This window comes from Ascaphus truei, chromosome 2 (genome assembly GCF_040206685.1).
Source record: "Ascaphus truei isolate aAscTru1 chromosome 2, aAscTru1.hap1, whole genome shotgun sequence".
Taxonomy (NCBI): Eukaryota; Metazoa; Chordata; class Amphibia; order Anura; family Ascaphidae; genus Ascaphus; species Ascaphus truei.
Genome location: NC_134484.1, coordinates 423342052 through 423366939, shown reverse-complemented (window position 1 = coordinate 423366939; position 24888 = coordinate 423342052). Strand labels below are relative to the sequence as shown.

The 24888-nt window shown below is 42.7% G+C and overlaps 1 protein-coding gene across 3 annotated transcripts in view; it reads left to right on the top strand.

Moving 5' to 3' along the window:
* MPP7 (MAGUK p55 scaffold protein 7) overlaps nucleotides 1–24888 on the top strand; it is a 341147-nt gene that overhangs the window by 102997 nt on the left and 213262 nt on the right. For all 3 annotated transcript variants that reach the window (XM_075587671.1, XM_075587669.1, XM_075587670.1), the window contains exon 3: nucleotides 19110–19271. In XM_075587671.1, the coding sequence (XP_075443786.1) occupies nucleotides 19235–19271 (37 nt within the window). In that variant the 5' untranslated portion in view covers nucleotides 19110–19234. The remainder of the gene's footprint in view (nucleotides 1–19109; nucleotides 19272–24888) is intronic.

The window sequence follows — 24888 nt, the reverse complement described above, 5'->3', positions numbered from 1 at the left end:
GCACCCGCGCTGCTGACAGGCGGTGCGCTGAGATACACAGACCACGATCTGCGGTCTGTAGGGAGCGGGAGCCGGAGCGGGAGGTGGGCGGGAGGTGGGAGGTTTGACCGGGAGGTGGGCGGGAGGTGGGAGGTTTGACAGGGAGGGGGGCGTGGCTTGAGCGGAGGGACCCGCTACTCTCCCCCCCCCCCCCTCCCTCCACGGACTGCAGGAGGGAGCTGCTACTCTTCCCCCCCCCCCTCCACGGACTGCAGGAGGGAGCTGCTACTCTTCCCCCCCCCCCCCTCCACGGACTGCAGGAGGGAGCTGCTACTCTTCCCCCCCCTCCACGGACTGCAGGAGGGAGCTGCTACTCTCCCCCCCCTCCACGGACTGCAGGAGGGAGCTGCTACTGTCCCCCCACTCCCTCCACGGGCTGCAGGAGGGACCCGCTACTCTTCCCCCCCCCCCTCCCTCCACGGACTCGGGCTCTCTACATACACACATACACACACAGGCAGGCACTCACGCACTCATACACACACACACGCGCGCACACACATGCAGGCACTCACGCACACACACACACACACACACACACACGCACTCATACACACACACACACACAGACAGGCACGCATGCACTCATACACACACACACACACACAGACAGAGGCAGGCACGCACGCACGCACGCACTCAGGCACACACACAGACAGGCACTCAGGCACACACATACACACACACACACACACACACACACACACAGACAGGCACTCAGGCACACACATACACACACACACAGGCACTCAGGCACACACATATACAGACAGGCACTCACCTGCTTTCACTCCACACTCCTCCCCGCTCCCCGAAGCCTCTCCTCCTCCCGCAGCCTCCCCTCCCCATTGGCTCACAGCCACACCACGTGACGCGTCGAAGCTAGAAAACACCATTCTGTGGTGTCTCCTAGCGGCTGACGCGCCACAGCGTGTAGTCAGCTGTGCAGCCAGAGGGGACCGGGACCGGCTCGCGAGGATTCCCCTGCTGGTGGGGAACTCGCGACATTGCCGCCCGCGCCAACGAGCGCAGCGGGACCGAGGCCTAACAACTTCTGAAGCAGAGCTTTTAACCTGTCCTCTGTTTGCCAAAGTCGTGCCCCATAATGCATTGCATAGCACTATGCAAGTCATTGTGGAGCAAGACTACGGGTGATTGACCACGCTGCATCCAAAGAGGTTCTGCAGCAGCTATGGCCTTTTCTGAGCCAGCCTCCATAGGAACAACGACCTGCGGTAATAGATCGGTGCAGGTAGATACATTATTTGCAGCCCTGCGTAGGCTGAGGTTATGTAAAGGAAAGGTGCTGTGATGTCATACTGTAGCTGTGGGCACTTGCTAATGTTTTTGTATGTTGTACTTTCTTACCTGTTGTACTGAGATGATTTTTTTTTTTAAATAAAAGGTGGGGCAACTACCTCACTGTTTTTGTAACGCGAACACCCGTTGCCTCGCACATAATTAGTTGGTGTGTGTGTGTGCTTCATTTTGCTTCCAAGCCCACAAATAGGAGAAAATGTGTGCGGTCAGCCCTTCTCTAATCCAGAGACTCTCATTAAGTGACCACAGGGGAGAGGCTGTTTTAATAATTTCACTACAATCAGGTGACATCATGCCCGTTTGTTGCAGTGTGTAATTGAGCCATGAGATGAATATACTGATGTGAGGCGTCCACATATTTTCAGAATTCCCATTTTAACTTTACTATGAAGCAAAAAATTGATGATATAGTTAACTATTTAGAGCATTGCCATGGTGCCCAGTTTGCTCTATGCACGAATCACCTTAGTCATGTACTTTTAAAGGACCGTGTGCTCTAGAATGCTAAATACTACCTTTTGATGTGTCACCTCAATGTGTGTTGAGACTCGCGTTATACCCATGTGTTCTGAGCATTTAACATACTGTAAGACGGGTTCTCAACTCCAGTCCTCAATCCCCTGCAACAGGACAGGTTTACGGGATATCCCAGTTTCAGCACAGGTGGCTCAATCTGTGGCTCAGTCTGGATGGCTGTCAAAGAATTAGGCACCTGTGCTGAACCACGGATATCCTGGAAACCTGACCTTGGGGGGTGGGGGGGGGAGGTCACACTGGAAGTATTTTCTTAAAATGAACGTTTGATTAGTCAGGAATTCAGTTTAGACTGTTCATTCTCCGTATTTGTTGGTTATGCAAGGCTTATACTGTATCTGTAATTCAACCATGTGAAATGCAGTATATGCTGTATGAAATAGACTGTTATGGATTTGTTTAATAATAACTATGAATGCTCCCGGAATGCCATGCAGTTTTCGGTAGGATGCAACTTATAACATTGCTGTTAGAAGGGAAACAACATACTTAGAATCCTAATAACTTCACAGAGATTGGATGTATTTTGCACTGTATATAGGATAGTTGTGTGTTTTATAGGTTTAAACACAGTGTTTTTGCACATTAGGACCCACGCGCTGGTATACTTAGAATCCTAAAGTTTGTGTCAAGAACATGGGGCCTTTTCTTCCAAAAGGGTTTAACACGCACTGTTCTTTTGAGGCATACTGTTGTGGTACGGAAGTGCAGCATTCATTACAGTAAATGAGTATGTAGACACCATTATTCTTGTATGTTGATGGAGATATATACATGTTGCCGCTTCATAGTGCCATGTATAAAGATGAAGTACGAATCCATTAGTAATTTATAACCCTTTTCCTGTTACATAGAATGTATGTCTACCGTAGGTACATTTCTTTACAGAATATTAATCTAAAGATCCTGATTGAAGCTTCACCTGGCCCTTTCGATTTCTTTTCACACTGAGAAAATTAGTGTGTTACGATGGGTTTGAGCCAACACACAGAGCAAATGTGACTTTGAAGTCATACATCAGTGGCACCCAGGCTCACCCAGAGGTCATTTCTATGGACTGACTGATAAACCTTATTATCATTGTGCGCAGGAAGATATTTCAGTTATCACTGTGCAGGTAACCTGTCCAAAGGTTGTGGTTGCTTATTTGTACATTCACTCTGTGTCGTTTCCAGTAAGAGAATCTGAATAGTCCAATTGCAAGTGATATACACACACAGACACGCGCACACACGCTGGGAAATGTACCAGTTTAACAAAGTGATCTTTTTCAACACAGCAGTGTAAGCGGTATAATAAGATAACAAGGCACTGATGGAATTAACAATTTAATTTCTTGTATGCTATTGTAGGAAACATCCCTGTATTATGGTGGGTCACATGACTTTCTGACATTTTCATTTTGCAGCACGGTATCACCGTTTTGAAAAAGTGAGTTTATTCCGAACCTTTTTCGCTGCCAGTGGGACTTGCACTTACTGCATTGGTGGTGAAAGGGTTAATGATGATGCATATCACATGGTGGTGTAGTTGAAGATTTGGGCTTTTCAGTCACAGAAGGAATTAGGCCAGTCCCTTCAAATACTCTACAATGTTCCTGACAATGCGGAAGGACATACAACCAGACTTCAGATACCGTTTAATACTATCAGTGCTGCAGGGCCTCGAAGGGAAGTTTGCAAAGTTATTCACAGAAAACATTGCTCTGGATGTGTTTATTTTTTTTTTTTTTTAATGTACCAAATGGCTTCATAAACTCCATTTAGCTAATGATCGCTGCACATATAAAATCTGGGTCCCTTTTACCTTATTTAATTATTAGTATTTCTGTATTTATTATCAGCACATAACTAAAGCAATATGTATGATATCTTCCTTGATAGTTTCTTTATTCCGTGCTATTTTCAGTGTTTAGATCAGTGCCCACATGTGAAATCCTTGTAAAACCTATGTTTACCTAAAACAACAATGCAAAATGGTAGATGAGGCTTGAATGTGTGGCATTGTTGTTTATTATATCACTGTGTTTTGGTATTGTGTAATGATAGCAGGGTTTACTTCTTGCATGGAAGCTATACAAAGCCCCACAGCACCCTCTGCTGCATCCTTAGTCTTTGTGGCTAAATATATAAAAGAGTACTCTTGTGCTGGTATTCCATACACTGAGAATCAGGGTAACGCAACCACCAATACTTCAACTTCCAATATTTTCTTCCGTTGCTTAATCTTTCAGGTGTCTTGTTACTACTATGTTATATATCAGGAGTGGCCAACTCCAGTCCTCAAGGGTCATCAACAGGTCAGTTTTTAAGGATATCCCTGCTTAGGTGGAGCCACCTGTGCTGAAGCAGGGTTATCCTTAAAACCTAACCTGGTGGTGGCCCCTGAGGACTGGAGTTGGTCACCACAGTTATACTGTATATGATTTATTTACCATTGCATTGGTGAAGAGGTAAGTGGGAAGCTATACTGTATACAGCTTTCTGTCCAACAGATACTTTAATGAATACGCAGAAGTGTTGCAGCTAGATTGTTCTGTTTGCTACAGTAGGGGTTGATTAATAATGTGCCTGTTTTATATAGAAGTGTACACAAAAGAGCTTTAAGTAGAGATGGTGAAAACATTCCTCAATCTTCTCGTCGTGGCCCTGAGAAAGAAACCGGGCTATAAGGGCAACTGACCAATATATATTTTTTATATCCGTATGTTTATTCATCTGTGTGGGAATACATTGGTTATTCCTAAAAGCTGTACGGCTAGGAGAAGTTTGAGAACCACTGGTCTGAAAAGGGGTGATCGGTCCTGAGCGGTTTGTGCGTTTCTACCTCTTTTTACTACACTGGATCACATATATGAAATGGTTTATACTTCATAATGGTTTTTAAAGCAGTAATACAAGCTTGCAATTTGGAATTTGGTTTGCTATTTTTTTTTTTAACATGGGATTGAAGCAGGGAGTCTCCGGAGCTGAACCCCATTAATTTCAGCGCCGGGGACCGGCAGCTTCTGGAGATACTTGCATCCATAATGGGTGCCAGTGGATGCTCCGCTAGCAGGGATCACGTAATGGCAGAGTTACAAAGCTCCCGTGCCCTGTGGGCCAATTGGAAGCCGTGACGTCATAAGGTTTGGTTTCCTATTGGCACGCGTGACGCTGGAGCTTTACATTTTGCCCACATATCGGCACCCCGTTCAGAGGTCTGTATCTCGAGATGCACGGGTTCCCCTGGAGCTGAAATGAATGGGGTTCAGCTCTATCTCGTTAACCTTTAAGCTACTCTAATGACCTATCTGATACGCTAGAGGCCCTTGTACCGTGCCAGGTACGTCATGGCAAAACTGCTTGTTTTCTATGGGATGATCAGGCTAATCGCTCCATCAGAGTGTTCGGTCCGATCAAAACGGAGAGCCCCATCCACTTCGGTTTCCATTGTGGTTTGGTATTCAGGTCGCTACAGAAGAAATCACATGGTCGCCAATCCTGTAAGTCTGGTGGCAGTCGGGGGATGCGTATGATATCGGAGTATATTGCAGTGCAAAACAACTGAAAAAATCTCAACTAGTACATTAATATCTGATTTTGAAAAAGTTGCCCATTTTGATGAAATGTACAGGGAGTGATTTTTTTTTTAATGTACTACAGGTTGTCTTACCAGTTTAGTTTTGCCTCATCAGCTTTTTTGATCTACCGAAATAACATTTTATTTTTGTTAATTTGTTAATTTGTTGCTCATGGTTGTTCATCTGGCCAGATATAACTGAGATGGGAGGAGGCAAGTCTGCTTAAACTGCAAGTAACTATAATTGGCATGCCATTGGCTATTTAGTGCCTTGCACATACAGTATATGGAAACATTCATATAATTAAAGTATTAACCACCCCATTTGTATAGAGATGTTTATTTATAATGCATGCACCGTTACAAATTAAAAACAACAAATTGCATAAATTACACCTAGCAGACAGCACCAAATTTTATTCATACATTTGTATAAAAAAGTAAGTACACTCTTTGAATTCTATGGTTTTACATATCGGGACATAATAACAATCCTTAGCAGGTCTAAAAATTGTTGTTGTTCATCTGAGGTAGTATTTACCTAATTTTTAGACCTGCTAAGGAACAGATGATTGTTATTATGTCTTGATATGTAAAACCATAGAATTCAAAGAGGGTGTACTTTCTTTTTCACACAACTGTATGAGTGGAATAAATGAATCAACATTTTGTTGAGCATTATAGAGTATATACACAATCTTTTGTCCATTTACTGTATGTTAGCGATTTGTTAGATTATTGTATAACTTTTATGGATGAAATACCTTTATGTATTTTCCAGATCCATATTGCTGAAATATATAGGCAGAATTTCAATGCATTTAGTGTCCTGAAAGATTTCCTTTTTGGCAGTGTGAGAAACTGTAGTTAATGCTGTCTAGACTAAGATGCTAGCTACCATGATTATGTAGACACAGAGCTGTTTCTGCAATGCAAGTGAGCGCGCTGAATGCTCGGCAAAATAGAAAATGGAATTCTGGCTATTTTCAAGGATTTGGGAGCCTTGTGTAATTACAGAACTCCCCAGAAGACTACGCAAGAAGCAATAAAAAGGATGGTCAATAGTTCCTTTTAATTAATGTTTCATTGTGTTTAATAAAAAATATTTGCTATTATTGACAATATTAACCATTACACTCCAAGTTAATTGACGAAGCAAAATATAGGAATGAGGACAGGATAGAAATGTAAAATCTGCCTTGTAAGTTTGGCTAGTCACCTGAATAATATTGTTGCCTCTTCCTCCTTTATGGCAGTAAAATACAAATGGGTAAACGTCTTCTGTTAGCTGAGCAGGGCAGGGGAAAAAAACCCTTTGTCCTTCTACGTGATGTCTTTTTTCCCCCAGCCTCTGCTGAACTAGCTGTATGAGAGCTTCCCTTCCCTACTACCAGAGGTGTTTTTTTGTTGACTTTCTAAGACATCACAGTACCCTGTGAGAGGTACAAACTGGGGAGCCCATTGGAGGTCTGGCTGGAGTAGGAGGTCTCCATGCGGTAGCCTGTCCTGAGGTCATGAGACGGGTGCAAGGGAACGAGGCAGGGTAGTACGATGCCATGAGCTAGATGTCCAAAAAATGAAGGGCTGGAGGCAAGTTAAAATGCTAATAAAAATTATTTAATGGGCACGATAGCCAAAAACAAACAACGAAAAAGGGTCCTCTGACGCATTTCTCAGCGTGAGAAACGCGTCAGAGGACCCTTTTTCGTTGTTTGTTTTTGGCTATCGTGCCCATTAAATAATTTTTATTAGCATTTTAACTTGCCTCCAGCCCTTCATTTTTTTCTTCCTTGCTGTGCTCTATCTTTTTTCTACCCTATATCGTTTGATCCCCTACAAGATTGAAGCACGCATCACAGAACTCGGCGGGAGCTACTGATTGTGAGTACAGCTTTTTTTTATTGCTGCACACAGCTGACTTTTAAATTCATAGCCAGTGTGGTCACAGCACCTTTTGTATACACACGGAGCAGGGGGTTGAGTGTTCCATCACTCACCGGAGGAGTTCCGCTACACACGGGGATCACTCAGGCATAGACTGAACCAGCATCACCTCCCCCGCATTGTACACTCCATAGTTGAGATCTGATGATTAGGCTGCCACATCATCCCACACTTATTTGGCTGAACAAATACTTTATTATTCTCCATGGCCGCCTTTTGATTCAAGGTGCCTACTCTCCTTATTACTGGACTGTATTACAACTTATATGTTGGCTTTTAAAAATTTGATTCACAAAGTTTTTGCAACGCCACTGAAGACTGTCCCATTCCCTCCCTTGTAATGTCTCCGGCACCAATGACATTTACAAAAGTGTTGGTTCTGATCGTGCAAATCTGGGAAGAAAAGGAATCACTGTGTGACCTTACTCGGATCACATTCTGGTCAATGTTGTGCAGATAAAGTAATCCACGAGCTACAAAGACACCGATGAACATATTTAATAAAAGGAATGTATTAAGCCGACACATCTTTAAAAAAAAAAAGAAGCTGCGTTTTTGCCAGCTGTGAAAGCTCATTAAATATAGCAATGGCGACATCGTGGGCCCTTCATGCTCATGCCACGGCAGGAGAGCTTTGTAAAGCTGCAGGTTGGTCTTCTTTGCATACTTCAACAACATTCTACCAGGTGGATTTCTAAGCCTCAGCAGAAGCAACAGTTGTCCGCAAGGTCCTGCAGGCCCTAATTCCATAAAAAAAGAAATCCATATCTTCCGTAGCTTTTTTTTCTGTGTCTCCCACATCTTTGGGCAATTGCTTAGGTATTTCCCCATTCATGTTTTACTGCCACGAATGAGGAAAAAACAAGCCATTATTATTTGAGATTACTATGCTTTCCTGAGGCCCTCCATGGCAGTACTGCTGCCCTTCCCTGTTCTGTCTTTTTTTTGGGTGTTCGGGATTTGTTGCATCGCTGCAGCTCAGGGAAAGCCATGAGATGCAGGGTTGAAGCAGGAGGCCACATGTTTTTGTTCTTGTCCTGCTATGCTAGGGGAGGAGTTTACCCGTTTGTGTTTTACGGCCACGGAGGGCTTGAGGAAATCAAATTATCCCTAAGAACAATTGTTCCGATCGATGAGGGATTTTCGCAATGATCGAAATCTGGAAGATGTGATTTATATGGCCAAGCCTTTTCCTGTTCACACTACTTACTCTTGTCAAAGTGACCAGTACTTAATTTGGTTTGTAGTACACAGTGTTGTTCAGATGTTCATGTTTTTTTTGTTTTTTTTTATATAGATGATTCAAATATTTTGTAGGGACAGTCATAATAAAAAAAAAGGCTACTTTGCTTGGAATGCTTTAAAAAACATGCTGCTTTTTATTTCCTACACGAGAACAAGAGGACCGCTGCTTTAAGTGTGTGGTTCTAGTTGAACAGCAACAATTTTGTGGTTTTGGAGGCTGTCTTTTTGAATGCAAGTCATAATTATTGTCTCTTTTTTTTTTTTTTTTTTTAAAGTAGTAGTACAGGCATACCCCGCATTAACGTACGCAATGGGACCGGAGCATGTATGTAAAGCGAAAATGTACTTAAAGTGAAGCACTACCTTTTCCCACTTATCGATGCATGTACTGTACTGCAATTGTTATATACGTGCATAACTGATGTAAATAACGCATTTGTAACAGGCTCTACAGTCTCCCCGCTTGTGCACAGCTTCGGTACAGGTAGGGAGCCGGTATTGCTGTTCAGGACGTGATGACATGCGCATGCGTGAGCTGCCGTTTGCCTATTGGGAGATATGTACTTACTCGCGAGTGTACTTAAAGTGAGTGTACTTAAAGCGGGGTATGCCTGTACTTGTTGAGGAAAAATAAAAGTACTTGTGTTTCAATTTAACCCTTGCTGGCCACATGTGCCTGCAGCACAGTGAAAGGGTTAAGCTTATGCCTGCTGCATTACACGGCTTTTCAGCACAGGCTGGGTTAAAGAAGTGCACAGCCAGCAAAACTACAGTACTCACAGACAGATATTTCGACCTTTTGGGTCTCGCCAGTAGGATGAGTTACGGACCTTGTAGTATCTAAAGGAGACGTAGCACTACTATTTGCTTTTTACTGTGAATATTGGGAGGAACCCCACCTCCCTCAATTTTCCTACTTAATTTATGGGATGGCCACAGTTTCATTTCTTTCTTTTTTTAATCCGTTAATAAATGTGCATAACTTCCATTACAAAAATTAGAAAATGCACAGTCTGCACGAATGAGGAGCCTGAAATGAAGTTTGACAGTGTCAGGGGACCAGGACTGAATTCTCTGGGGACCACTATTAATATAAACTGTAGCATCTCTAGCTAGCGCAAATGTATGTATGTATGTATGCCCTTTTCACCCACCATAACTTAAAATGTTATATTGTATGTGTGTATGTATGTGTGTATATATATATATATATATATATATTCTCAGAAAAAGCTATATCTATACATCTATCTATACACACTAGGTAAGGCGCCCAAAAAGGTAATCATGGTGCATGTTACAAAAATTAACATGTCAGAATTAATAGTATTGTCAAAGGTACCAGCACAATACATGTAAAGATTTTTTTTTTTTATTATTATAATTATTATTATGTCCAACTAGCAATGGTTAACCCGACGTTTCGGTCCCTAGAGGGACCATCCTCAGGGATAGATGTGGGCCCGCTGGAAACTGAGGTGGTTCTGTTTCGATGTGAACATCACCGTGGTAATATGGAGATGCATGTCTTTGGAATTCATGTTTTGCCAGCTGTCTGTATCCCTGTGACCACTAGATGTCACAAGTACTTCAGGAGCCTGAGAGGTTACTAAGGACCTGGTGGAAATTCAACAATGTATCAGTGCATTTAACATATCACTGTTTCCACATGGTATTTGCCAAAAAAAACCCGATACAGTGTGATATATAGAAGCAAGGAACAACTGGAATAATGAAATTTCAAAAAGAAGTCTTTTTTAAAGGCTGGTTGTTACAATTCTGTTGGGTATTGTAAATGCCTCAGGTGCACTTGATACTGCCGTTACGTTCCTGGCTTTAGGTTATACTTTTTATGGAAAGATGGATTGAACTTCAATTTAAGAATATTCGGTAATCCCTCTCAGGACAGACTGTAACAGCTGGTATTTCTGTGCTGCGGTAAATCGATTCCATACAGCAGTCAGTAATACCTCTGACTGGCTTCTGACACAAAATTCCAAAGGGTTCTTGGGTAAATGCGGCCAACAAAAACAGCATCATCAGAGCAAAAATGTAGCTTCATTTGCAAGGTTTGAAAAAAAAATAATGCAATTTTACTCCAGAAAAATATTAACATTTCAGTGATTTGTATTTCAGCGGATCGTTTATTCTTTTATTAATATACATGTCCTATAGCGGACTTGTATTCCATATATCTATACTTGTTTATGTGGTATATTGCGTATTGGAATCATATTGTATATGTACTACATATATATGTGTCTGTATGATGTACATATGTTAAGTAGAACTTGTAATAAGTTCATTTGGGGAATTAAAATGTGCGTTTTACATTTGTGGGATGGATGTAATCCTTTCCATTTTGGTTCTGAGCAGTTGACATGACTGGCACCATTTTGGAAAAAGACAAAAGCGCCAACTATATATGTACTTTACTAGATGATAGAATTATGATTGGTAGGCGAATGAAGGCTTCCTTCTCAATCCTCCTCATGCCGCTTGGAATTTCAAAGTGCTTCCTCTTAGTTTTTTTAATGAAGAATAACACACAATTACATAGTAAGATGCCTAATCACTGTGCATTGTTATCCGAAAAGAAACAAACATAAATAGTTAATGCTCCATTGCAACAATCATTATATCAGGACACAAAAAATATAACGTAGGGTATGTTGCAGGGAAATGATGACTATTTGCTATATTGTACAGTCCCAATGTGAGTAGTATGTGTTGTTCTTGCTTCCTTTAGTCCAGGGGTGCTCAAACTTCTTGAGCTGCACCCCCTGCCCGGGAGCCGCTGCGTTTGCGCCCCCCCTCTCCAAAGATTTGGCGTCAAATGACGTAGTGGGTCACAGGACCCTGCTGCGTCATTTGACGCCATGGTGACGCGTCGCCGAAGACCCGGCAGAGAACAGGTAAGTGAGTTACAGAGGCCTCATGCCTCCCCTGGAATTTAATTTAAATGCTGTGGGGAAGAGCGCGGGGCCTCTGTAACCGCCCGCGCCACCCATAGAAATTCTCCCGCCCCCCAGTTTGTGCACCGCTGTTTTAGTCTATACTACCTGTATAGTTTTGAAATAATCTAGAACGTGCTCTGTAACTATGGTCTTTACAGTAAATCCCTAATTAAATGCCTTTACCCTTCTTTCTACCCCCATGTTAAAGTGCTCCCTGTCCTTTTCCCCCAACTCAGCCCTTTTCATTGCCAAAACATACAATACATTTGGGGCCATATTCATGGCTGCGTAATTAAATTGCCATTTATCTACAGAATCATGTTATCATTACAATAATGATGGCATGAATCTGGGTCCCTCCCTGCCCTAAACTAAAGAGAGAAGTCCTAGGAACAGTACAATGGCCATAGATATGCTTTCGTCTTCCAGTAGCCCAGGAGAACTCAAAAGATCAAAGAATGAAGTGTCTGTGTCTCTGTGTCTCTGTGTCTCTGTGTGTCTCTGTGTGTCTCTGTGTGTCTCTGTGTGTCTCTGTGTGTCTCTGTGTGTCTCTGTGTGTCTCTGTCTCTGTGTTAAATTACAGTAAATAAAAATACCACTTGTGCTACCTTTGCATGTCTCAGACAGACAGGTTTCTAATCCTGTATTTTCCCCATTACCACTTGGCAAACAGTGCTTCCACTGCAGCCAGGGATTCTGGGTAATGACATACAAAGGAGCACAGTGTGCCATTCTTTACTTCTTATCCATTTTAACATGGTCCCCTATAAGCTTAAGCCTGCCGCATTACACAGCTTTTCAGCATAGCCTGGGCTAAATAAGTGCATGGCCAGTAACCCTGCTCACAGACAGCTGATACGACCTTTTGGGTCTCATCTTGTTGAATAACAAGACTCCTTCTATTGTAAAATACTGCTCCATGAATGAGGGACAATGATGCAGAGCGTTGTATTGTGAAGTCCCATGAGGTGCGCACAGACCAGCCAGTATTGTATCGTTTTCAGTAGAATTAGACATTTTTAATGACTTTTAGCAATCTAACCTGCCTAAAATAGCAGTATTTTGTTTATACTGAGCTAAATGTACACAGTAATTAAAGACATGTGTGGAAATTGAAGTAGCCTTGGTGCTAACCCCCCCCCCCCCCACCCATCATTTTCCAGGATCCTGTTCATTATCAAAAGTCAATTTTTCTTCACGTTTGTCTGTGACCTAAGTAGTATTTGTTAAAGAAAAACAATAAGCCTTCCCATTATAAAACAGTTGAAGGGAATGAGTACCATTTGTAGCACAGTTCTCCCCCATTTGTACAGTGTGTCCTTGGCGATAGCGGTGTTTTTTTGTTTTTTTTTAATTCTTTTTTTTGTACAGATGCTTCTGGCCTGACTTTCATTTTCATGTTATATACAGTAGGTCTGACAATATACAGAAACCTTTTGTCACCCTTGAATGGTAACCACTCGTCTTTCTGATGTTGCAATGTGCTTTCTATTCCAAGCTGAGTAATAGCATTGTCACGGAGAGAGGAAAACCGTGCATTTTATGAGAATATTTGGGGAGTTGTGAGAATGAATCATCTGCTTAGTCAAAGTCAGTGGGGTTATTTCCTGGTTGCGTGGCCAAGTAGACTGTTCAATGAGTTGCCTTCTTCATTCCTCCCTTAATTTAGAGAGAGAGAGAGAGACGTAACTGTTTTTTGTTTGGTTCGCTTATGTCATGTAACACCTCTTGTGCTGTTACCCTGCGAGTGGACCTTCCAGCACTGCATATGTTAAAGAAAACTACATCATGTATTCCTTTATTTTGCCGGGACAAAACCTGTGAATGTCCTCTGGCCTAATCTCGAGAATTATTGTGTAAAAAAAATTAAAAAGAAGAAGCCCGGTGGACAAGGGGAGCAGTCTTCCAAACGTTACAAAAACAAAAGTAAATGTTTGTTTTTATCCCCAGAAATTGTACAACTGTGTAATTATTAGCAGATATATTTTAGAATTAACCTTCTATCAGATGAGGTGATGACATAACCATGTGGTGTTATTGGCATACGTAGAGTAAAATTGTAATGATAAAGTACACCTACAGTACATTATTAAATGTGAATTTATTTTGCGTGAAATTTTTATTTAATACACACACACACACACACACACACACACACACACACACACACACACACACACACACACACACACACACACACACACTTGCCAAAAGTTCAACTTGTGAAGAAACACCGTGGCTTGGAAGTTTGGGGAAAGGTTGCCCATCTCTCCTAGTACTGCTTGTCTTTTTACATCAATATACAGTATTACTGAAATAAATGTTATATCTTGTAAATTGAGGAACAGAGCTGGGTGTAAGGTCCTCCCATTGATTTTTAACATTGAAGTGGACTACAATAGGGAAACATTTGAGAACCCTTTGTCTAGTGACATCACAACCCTGCACACGGAGAAGCCATATTGAGGGGACACATGTAGACAGCTGCTTCTATCCCAATACATGTGATAATAATTGTACAGTATTATTTTCTTTGTCTTGCACCTTTAAGGCCAAACCCCACAGCCCACATAGCTTATTCAAAACCAAACTTCTATCCTTACTGTTTTTCTATTATAAATAATGATTTATGTAAACATTTTTTTTATTTATTTATTTATTTATTTTTTTGAAGGCCCTCTTTAAATATGGCTGATCTGAAAAAAGTGTTTGGGTAGAAATCAATTTAGAACAAGATTATTTCCTTAAATATATTTGACATTTGTGAAGTTGTGAGATTAACTGCTTTTAAACAAGGCTGATTTTCACTTTCTAACGTTTCAAAATCCACAGGCTTTCAGAGGTCCAGGTGTCCTTTAACCCACATGAAACGTCACCGCCCTAATCCCATTGTCCAAAAGTCTGAAATGGCTCCCATAATACTGTCTCTGGGGATCTTGAGCAAATAGACTGGCAATCACGCATGAATTCACTTGGTTTACATATAAAGAGGGGAATGATGGTTATCGCCAAACCCATGGTCTGGCAGGGGAGTTCCCCGAGGATAGAGTTGTTAATCGGTGCCTTGGAGAAAATAGAAACTAAAATAGTCCCAGCACACAGACCAATTCTAAGCTAGTATAATATTTATATTTTTAATATTTCACTTTCTCAGATTGCCTAAGTCAACACAGCAATGCCAAAGTTGACTGTTGTGAAACCTCTGATTTGGACGGATTCCTCAGTAGTTTCGCAGCTTGTGGTTCTACCCCTTATTGTGACTTGTGATTCTAAATGAAAAATGAAGGTAAAAAAAAACGGGTTTATTATTGAGCCCTGACCACTGCAACTTTGGAACCACTAACCCTCCATATTGAGTTATATGATGAATGCAATGTGTATTGTACAGGAATAAAGCAGCAGTCCCACCCTCTTTTAAAGCAGCAATAGCGCTCTACTCCCCCCCCCCTTTTTTTTTCTTTATTATTTTTCTATGTAAAGCGCGTGACAATGTATAATTCTACATTCTAACCTAAGATGGCAATAGTTTGGTGCTCCTGTTAAAACTTTAAAAATCCTGATTGTGTGCTTAACATAATAGCCGCCTTTCAGTTTAAATCAATCCTTCAGTCATATAGAGTATTGCAGGAGCTCAAATGCTGTGTTCCTTCATAACCATTCATATATATAGAGGTAACCATGCAGGGGACAATATAATGATTGAGGATACAGTTCTTGGGTACAGTGTCACATGAATTGACAGATTAACCCCTACGGGTAAGAGTGAGGATTGCATCCATTCTCCTCGTCTTGGGGAATTATGAATATGAGCGTACTCACTGTTGGTCCCCTGCAGGTCCTCAGGCGTGCAGCCACGTCTGAAGTCCAAGCATTTTAAAAAGTATTGTGTGTAGTGCACAGCTACAAGAACAGGTCGGATGGCAATAAAAATATTGTTTAATCAATCTGCATTAAAAAACGGGGAGGAGTACAACCCTCCTACGCGTTTCGTGCTGTTCGCACTTTATCAAAGAGTTACCCGACATGTCAAACCACAAACAATTTATACACAACCAAAGCAGAGAGATTCGCGCCCAAAAATTAAAATCTTACCCATGATGCAACACCCGTCCCGTGAGACATCTGCTCGTGAGGGGCAGATTGTCGTCTGCGTTACCAAGAGGAATGATCTTAGCCTATTTGTAAATAGTCGTTGCTACACTCAATAAATGAGATTATACCCTAGCTGCTACACTGTTTTTATATATATGTCTGCACTAATGAATAACTGGGAAAGACACTATGTTAAAAACTTGGCTGAGCCCTACCAAGGGGATGTACCGATGTCAAGGGTGCAAGGCGTGTAAATATGTTATTACAGCCAAGGCGTTTGATAGCTCTGACAATATGCAACGGTTTAATGTTGATAGTTTTATCAACTGCAGAACAACAAACGTCATTTATCTTCTCATCTGTAAATGTGGGAAAAAGTATGTAGGGAAGACTACTAGGCAACTGCGTCGTAGAATACTCGAACATGTCAACTCGGTCAAGCATTCTGCTGAAACACCAGTGGCCAGACATGTCACGCAGTTCCATAATGGTGATATGGATAGCCTTGAATTTATGGGTATTTATCATCTGAAGTGTCCGGCTAGGGGTGGCAATATCGATCAAATGCTATTGAGAATCGAAGCTGAATGGATCTATAAATTGAAGACCAGAAGTCCTTTTGGACTTAATGAAGGATTCACGTACACCCCATTTATTTGATCTAATCCTACATACCACTCTCCCCTTTGTTTCCACCTCTTTTTATTGTTGTTTGGGTTATCGTTTTTCCGCCAATTCAGAGTTTTGATATATGTCCTTGTCAACGTTGATCATTATAGACATCATGCATGGTGCATTTCTAAAAGCCATACCACATGTTGGTGTTATCCAGACCATGATATTGTTGAATATTATATCATATTATACATTTCATTATTGTGATTTATTTCATTTTGCATTAGTGACTATATTGCCTGATCTATAAACCCATCTCACCCCTTTTGACATTGGGTTTATTACTTGGTATAATCTACCACACACACTAAATTTATATTGACACTAATCTACTTATGTCACTCTGTGTGTTTAATATAGTGTAATTGTTTATTTTATTTTACTATGTTTATGTACATGATTACACCTTTTTGCTATAAAACTAGGGGTAACACTGCATGTATCACCCCCACTGCCACTTTACCTATAAAGCTGTTGGCAGCAGTAATGTGCTCTGTGTGTCTAGGTACCACTAAGTGGCCCCTATTGAACACTCATTTTGTTTAACAACATGCATTAGGTTGAGGCTATTAGGCAATATCTTATCTTCCTCATTCTACATGTTTAGTGATGTGTGGGGCAGACTCCGTTTATCTCTATCACCTGAGACATGCGCAGTACGATCGAGGAATTTAGTGCCTGCAGAGGCTATCAGTTGTGTCATGCGCATTGACAAGTGTAACAACATCACCAGCATTTGAGGGATAAGAGAGGCACGGAGTATATCACCTCGCACATGCGCATTAACAACCCATGAAGTAGAATCACGAGCATGCGCAGGGTATGAGAGGTATGGAGGCTATCACCTTGCGCATGCGCAGTAACAACTTACGGTCGGGTTGGCGCAATGCGGCACAACTACCACAGCTTAAAGGATGTATATGGTTTACCTGATATGAGGAACAAATAAATCGTAATTCACAGGTACTTTGTGAGTCGTTTAATGGGGTTTTTTTTACATTCAGTTCGCATGCACTCTTCTGCGCATGCGCTTTCAGCGGCGTGTTGTTATTGTCACCATGACAACCGGACGGCATAAATAGCGTTCGCTTCCCCCCTGTATGCAAAATTGTCCCTGACGAAGCTCCATAGTAGGAGGGAAATGCGCGTTGGACGCGTGATTGTCATCAGTCCCCATTATGGGGCTGTTTTTAACTTAGTGTCTTTCCCAGTTATTCATTAGTGCAGACATATATATAAAAACAGTGTAGCAGCTAGGTTATAATCTCATTTATTGAGTGTTGCAACGACTATTTACAAATAGGCTAAGATCATTCCCTGCTGCTGTGTGAGATAATGCATTTTTTGCACTAGTGATTGCAAGCAGTGAGCTCTTTTGGGCTCATCTTGACTGGCTGCACCCTCTTGAGCCTCCAGTACTCCAGTAACATTAATAACTGGAGTATTTATATAATCCTTGGAGAACCAAACAGGGGTGTATGTATTTACCTTATTTAATCTATTTTTAGTGTTCATTGTACCATCTTTTTCGGTAATATATGTTTTAAGTATTGTATATTAAAAGTTAAATTTTACTCTCAGGAGTGTGCATATAAGTGAATTTTCTTCAGGGATACAAACACATTGTATCTCTTATTTTCTCTGATTGAATTGATGCACATATTAAAGGGATTTTTTATTTATTTAAATGACAGCTGCTTTCAATGGCTTTCCACTAGAAAACCGCAAACTTTCACGCCTCCCTTCATATTAATAGTGTTAAAAAAATCAACCAATCAACATGTTGAATTAAGCTTCTGAGACCGGTTTGAAAAGTTACTAAGTATGCTATTGTTGCTATCAGTTAAATGTTTGCAGTACTTTTCAGGTTGCATTGAGATATTAATACAAGAACGATTGATTATACACTAAGGAGATATGAGCATGTAACATAAATAGCAAGCCCTGTAAACAAAATGATCCTGGTCCCCAGAATGTAGAGATATGAAACAAACATTACATTGGTAGCAGAGGCATTACTTGAGTGAGAACTTTTGCTTCATAAATATCTTTTGCTAGGTGTGGAATACAGGTTAAAATACAATGACTCTTTAGATTAGAAGAATGACTAGTTTCTCCTGACTTGCAGGTCTGAGTAGTGTGCATTACCACCCTTGTATTTACATTCTGCGGTGTAATGTAGTGCTCACACCAGGTTGTGTTATCTTAACATCTGGTTTGCAAAGCCATGTGATTTTTGCATGTTCCCTTAAATTATGGCTTAATGGAACTAATGTACTAAACAATTGCCCTTTTTAACAAATATGTTGGCGTGGTTCATGCTTCTAGAAGGCTGATATATTTGGTCGTCTTTGACATCCTGGCATAAAAATAATAACTCAGGTTTTTTTTTTTTATGGAAGAGTAAGTAAAATTCAGGAAAAAGATTGATCAGCAGACAAAGTAATTCACATCAGCCATTACATTTCTTTTCCTATTATTAGTCTTGTCTTCTCTGTCTAATAGCACGTAATTATTTCTTCCTTGATTTAAGTACCTGAGCCAAAATCAGATGCATTTCACAGCACACTTACTTCAAGATGATAATTGCCCCCCTTCATTTGCTGGTGATGTATTTCTGTAGGACTTCGAGTCACAAAATATATAAAGTTTTAAAAAGATTTTTTGACATGCGTAAGATGCTATAATTTACAGCTTAGCAGCCCCTCTTTATTATACAAATTATGTTTCTGTTCTTTCTAGGGGAAAGCTTTCAGGTTGCATAAATCTTGGTTGACAACTTGGCTGGAAGAGGTTGGATGAACGCTGACTGCTGCCTTCTGGCTGTGGATTTCTGTACTAACACTCCTGTGTGATATTCTGCAACCATGCCAGCTTTATCGACTGGATCTGGAAGTGACACAGGTAAGCAAGCCTGGGAGGATTGCATACTTTTTGTACAGACCCAGCTATTTGGAAAGCTCACAATCTACCAGCTTTAAATCTCTTCCACGTAATGAATTAAAGTGGCCTTGTACAGATATGTAGGCTTCTAAGCACGCTAACAATAAACTATCTCCCTGCAGCCCAGTATCTTCTATCATTTGACACAGAACGATGGAAATAAGAAGAAATAACCTTGTGTAAAGCTTTCCAACTACGGTTATTAAAAATCCCAGCCACACTTTCAATAAATAAATATATATTTAAAAAAAAAATGGAAAAAATAAGGTTAAAATATAAAGTTAGATTAGTATATATGTGACCTACATGAGTTAACCAATATCATTGTCTTTCTGAATTATATTTCACCTCTCCGTGATCTTAAAATGATAACCGCATTTCTTGCACAATTAGAAGTAATTGGAATGATCATATGGATGTGTATTTAAATTATTGAACAAAACATTGGCTAAACCCCTAATTCTGTAGGACCTAAGCATCTGTGTTTCTCGCCTTTTATCCATATCATTAATGCATCTTTTTCAGAACTCCCTTTTTAGGAATAGGTAAGATGGAAATAAATTAAAAAAAAAAATATATTTTTTATCATTTATAATTCAGCTGGGTATACACATGTAGTAACACTTACTGCCTCCGTGACCGCGAAAGTTTGAGAGGGCCGGTGGGCGTCCAGTTCTCTATCGTGGCCAAGAAAGTTGTAAACAACCCGTGAGGCTCAACTCAGTGGGTGTCGCTGTTTCTGAATGGGAATCCATAGCGTTAATCCAAGTGAGCCAGCCACGCGTCTTTAATAGCTGTACAAAGAAGTCCCAGAGAGAATCTCTCTCTGTGTCTGTCTCTCCCTCTCTGTGTGTGTCTGGCTCTCTCTCTGTCTCTCTCTCTCTCTCTCTCTCTCTCTCTCTCTCTGTGTGTGTGTGTCTGGCTCTCAGTCTGTCTGGCTCTCAGTCTGTCTGGCTCTCAGTCTGTCTGGCTCTCAGTCTGTCTGGCTCTCAGTCTGTCTGGCTCTCAGTCTGTCTGGCTCTCTGTCTGGCTCTGGCTCTCTGTCTGTCTGGCTCTCTGTCTGTCTCTGGCTCTCTGCCTGGCTCTCTGTCTGGCTCTGGCTCTCTGTCTGGCTCTCTGTCTGGCTCTGGCTCTCTGTCTGGCTCTGGCTCTCTGTCTGGCTCTCTGTCTGGCTCTGGCTCTCTGTCTGGCTCTGGCTGTCTGACTTTCTGGCTCTGGCTCTGGCTCTCTGTCTGGCTCTGACTCTCTGTCTGTCTCTGGCTCTCTGTCTGTCTCTGGCTCTGGCTCTCTGTCTGGCTCTGGCTCTCTGTCTGGCTCTGGCTCTCTGTCTGGCTCTCTGTCTGGCTCTGGCTCTCTGTCTGGCTCTGGCTCTCTGTCTGGCTCTCGCTCTGGCTCTGGCTCTCGCTCTGGCTCTGGCTCTCTGTCTGGCTCTCTGTCTGGCTCTGGCTCTCTGTCTGGCTCTCTGTCTGGCTCTGGCTCTCTGTCTGGCTCTGGCTCTCTGTCTGGCTCTGGCTCTCTGTCTGGCTCTCTGTCTGGCTCTGGCTCTCTGTCTGGCTCTGGCTCTCTGTCTGGCTCTGGCTCTCTGTCTGGCTCTGGCTCTCTGTCTGACTCTGGCTCTCTGTCTGGCTCTGGCTCTCTGTCTGCCTGTCTCTGGCTCTCTGCCTGTCTCTGGCTCTCTGCCTGTCTCTGGCTCTCTGTCTGTCTCTGGCTCTCTGTCTGTCTGTCTCTGGCTCTCTGTCTGTCTGTCTCTGGCTCTCTGTCTGTCTGTCTCTGGCTCTCTGTCTGTCTGTCTCTGGCTCTCTGTCTGTCTGTCTCTGGCTCTCTGTCTGTCTGTCTCTGGCTCTCTGTCTGTCTGTCTCTGGCTCTGGCTCTCTGTCTGTCTGTCTCTGGCTCTCTGTCTGTCTGTCTCTGGCTCTCTGTCTGTCTGGCTCTCTGTCTGTCTGGCTCTCAGTCTGTCTGGCTCTCTGTCTGTCTGGCTCTCTGTCTGTCTCTGGCTCTCTGCCTGGCTCTCTGTCTGGCTCTGGCTCTCTGTCTGGCTCTGGCTGTCTGTCTTTCTGGCTCTGGCTCTGGCTCTCTGTCTGGCTCTGACTCTCTGTCTGGCTCTGGCTCTCTGTCTGGCTCTCTGTCTGGCTCTGGCTCTCTGTCTGGCTCTCTGTCTGGCTCTGGCTCTCTGTCTGGCTCTGGCTCTCTGTCTGGCTCTGGCTCTCTGTCTGGCTCTGGCTCTCTGTCTGGCTCTGGCTCTCTGTCTGGCTCTGGCTCTCTGTCTGGCTCTGGCGCTCTGGCTCTCTGTCTGGCTCTCTGTCTGGCTCTGGCTCTCTGTCTGGCTCTGGCTCTCTGTCTGGCTCTGGCGCTCTGGCTCTCTGTCTGGCTCTGGCTCTCTGTCTGGCTCTGGCTCTCTGTCTGGCTCTGGCTCTCTGTCTGCCTGTCTCTGGCTCTCTGTCTGCCTGTCTCTGGCTCTCTGTCTGTCTCTGGCTCTCTGTCTGTCTGTCTCTGGCTCTCTGTCTGTCTGTCTCTGGCTCTCTGTCTGTCTGTCTCTGGCTCTCTGTCTGTCTCTGGCTCTCTGTCTGTCTGTCTCTGGCTCTCTGTCTGTCTGTCTCTGGCTCTCTGTCTGTCTGTCTCTGGCTCTCTGTCTGTCTGTCTCTGGCTCTCTGTCTGTCTGTCTCTGGCTCTCTGTCTGTCTGTCTCTGGCTCTCTGTCTGTCTGTCTCTGGCTGTCTGTCTGTCTCTGGCTCTCTGTCTGTCTGGCTCTCTGTCTGTCTGGCTCTGGCTCTCTGTCTGTCTGTCTCTGGCTCTCTGTCTGTCTGTCTCTGTCTCTCTGTCTGTCTGTCTCTGACTCTCTGTCTGTCTGTCTCTGGCTCTCTGTCTGTCTGGCTCTTTGTCTGTCTGGCTCTTTGTCTGTCTGGCTCTTTGTCTGTCTGGCTCTTTGTCTGTCTGGCTCTGGCTCTTTGTCTGTCTGGCTGCTTCTGGAGATATAAACCTCCTTCAGGGGTGCCGGTAGCCACTCCGGCTGGGCTAGCTTCCTATTGGCCCACGTGGCGTGGGAGCTTTAAACCACAGCCGGTGTGGCTACCAGCTCCCTTACGAGGTCTCTATCTCCAAACAAGGGAGGCCCCATTCCTAAAAATTAATGGGGTTCACTCCGGAGATCTCCTGCTTCAAACCAGTATATAAAAATTATTTAAATGTCCTGCCCCTTGATGTAGATGACCGAATATGGTCCTCTAGTGTTTCCCCTCATGACTTAGAGGCCTTTATTCAGGCAGTACAGATCGGAGTCTGTAAGAACTGCTCTGGGGAGACAGTCTTTCTCCGGGACGCCTCTGAGCAGCTATTACATACTGCTTTAATCCTCCTGGGCCACAAAATGGACTGCTTTCGTGAGCTGCAGACGGGCCGCGGTCATGGAGGCAGGAAGTCTTACTACTTATCTGTACTGGAGCATGGACATTTTTCTCCCCAATTTTACTTACAGAATACCCCCTGATAACACAGGCCAAGCCAATAACAGGAACAGAATGCATGATAGTGACATTTTCCCCTATTCCCTGCACTGACCGTGGGGAATAATAGTGGGGGAACAGGCATCACACATTCGCTTAGCAACCAATCGGCTTTAAAATACCAGGAACTTTGTCCATTCAGTATCAGCCCTTTGAAAAAGTCGCCCTCTGGTGACGAAACGCGTCAGGGAATCCTGACGTTAGTAAGTAGTTACTATTCTTTACTTATAGATAACATGAAGTACACTACAGTCTCCTTTCCCCTAAAGAATGCTGTTATAGTGCCCCCACATAATGCTCCATTTATGGCACTCTTTACATACTCTATAGACTATGCCTGTTGCCTATTGGTCGTTTTAGGACCATAATTATAGTGATCTCTCTAGTTCTGCGTATAAATGCTGTAAAGGGCACTTGTATTTACAAACATTTTTGTTTGCACTTCCATACAGGGTCATGTGGACCGATTTACATATCCATTATGCATGCGCGATATGCGGTCCAAGCCGACACGCATTGACAGAATGACATGACATGCTGCGTCTTATACTGACAAGCGATGAGAGTGAGAGGCAACATACTGCGCATGCGCAGCAGACAGCACTGTAGGGTATAGATTTAGAGACAGAAGTCAGGACTTACGAGTCGCGCATGCGCACACTACACATGCGGACCCTGTCATGACTACGTATTACAATGCGTGCCAGACTGACACGCGGAAGTGGCATATAGCTAGTAATCGAAATAAGCAGCTGCAGCTGTTGCCGCTCTTACCCGTTTTTGGCGCGAAATTTAATCCTATATAAACAGTCCTCTGCCCTAGTTCCCTCACCACTCCAAGTCTAAGTCTCTGGACGAAACGCGTCGGAGTGGGGGTGCTAGGCAGGACCCCTGACAGATGTTCACGTAACTATGCTACCCAGCACTGGTGCAACTAATCTCTGGACTGTGACACTCTATTTTTTCATCATGGATACTGACAACACACACTAGGTTATCTAATAGGTGTTCATTAGGCAATTTTCCATACATGCTATTCACACACTTCATTGTTCTACACATCTAGTGACTTTATCCCATCATGCCACCTTTTTCCTTCAAGTGATTAATTTGTGCTGTTGGTACTGGTTACATAATTGTATGCTCAAGCAGATTTATGATGGTTTGAGATTGTCATTTATATTTTGACTAGTCACTTCATTGGTGTTTAGTACGCATTATCTTTAGCTTTGTATAGGTGCCTGTGAACCCATTAACCTGTTGTGATTTATTCTGATCTATCCAAGTGTCTCTTGAGTCACTACCCATTTTCATGTTAAGGATTGACAATTTGAGTTATTCCCTAGTTTTGCCCACATGTGTCTATGGGTAGTACCCGTGACAGGGGTCCTAGCCTTTTTTAAGTGTTTTTAATCATGTACTGTTTACTAATCTTTTTTTGCACTGTGTCAAATAAATAAAATACTATATGTTAATCTGCATACCTGAGTGCTCCCATACGGGTTACTTTTTTCTCTTTTTACTCATACTATTTACAACCCGTGAGCACCGCCAATTCTTACTGATGTAAAGTTATTTATTGGCTTATGGTGGCATTTAATATTGCAAAAGTAGATGCAAGGTTTTTCCCCACCTTCCCCTTTTTCCCCCCGTTATTTGAACATATATATATATCTATATATATCTATATCAGCGGAGTAACCCGGATTGAAATCCTAGGTCAAGTTCTGTACAGTACATATAATACTAGATGGTCAAAGCCCGGCTTCACACGGGTTGCAGTAATCAAAAATACTACTAATAAATGTAATTAAAAACTTTGGTATCAACATGCAATACTCTGTGATTCTCTCAATTTCACCCTTCTCTCTCCCCCCCTTCTCTCTCTTCCCCCCTTCTGTCTTTCCCCCCCTTCTGTCTTCCCCCCTTCTCTCTCTTCCCCCCCCTTCTGTCTCGCTCTTCCCCCCCTTCTGTCTCTCTCTTCCCCCCTTCTGTTTCTCTCTTCCCCCCTTCTGTTTCTCTCTTCCCCCCCCTTCTGTTTCTCTCTTCAACCCTTCTGTCTCTCTCTTCCCCCTTCTG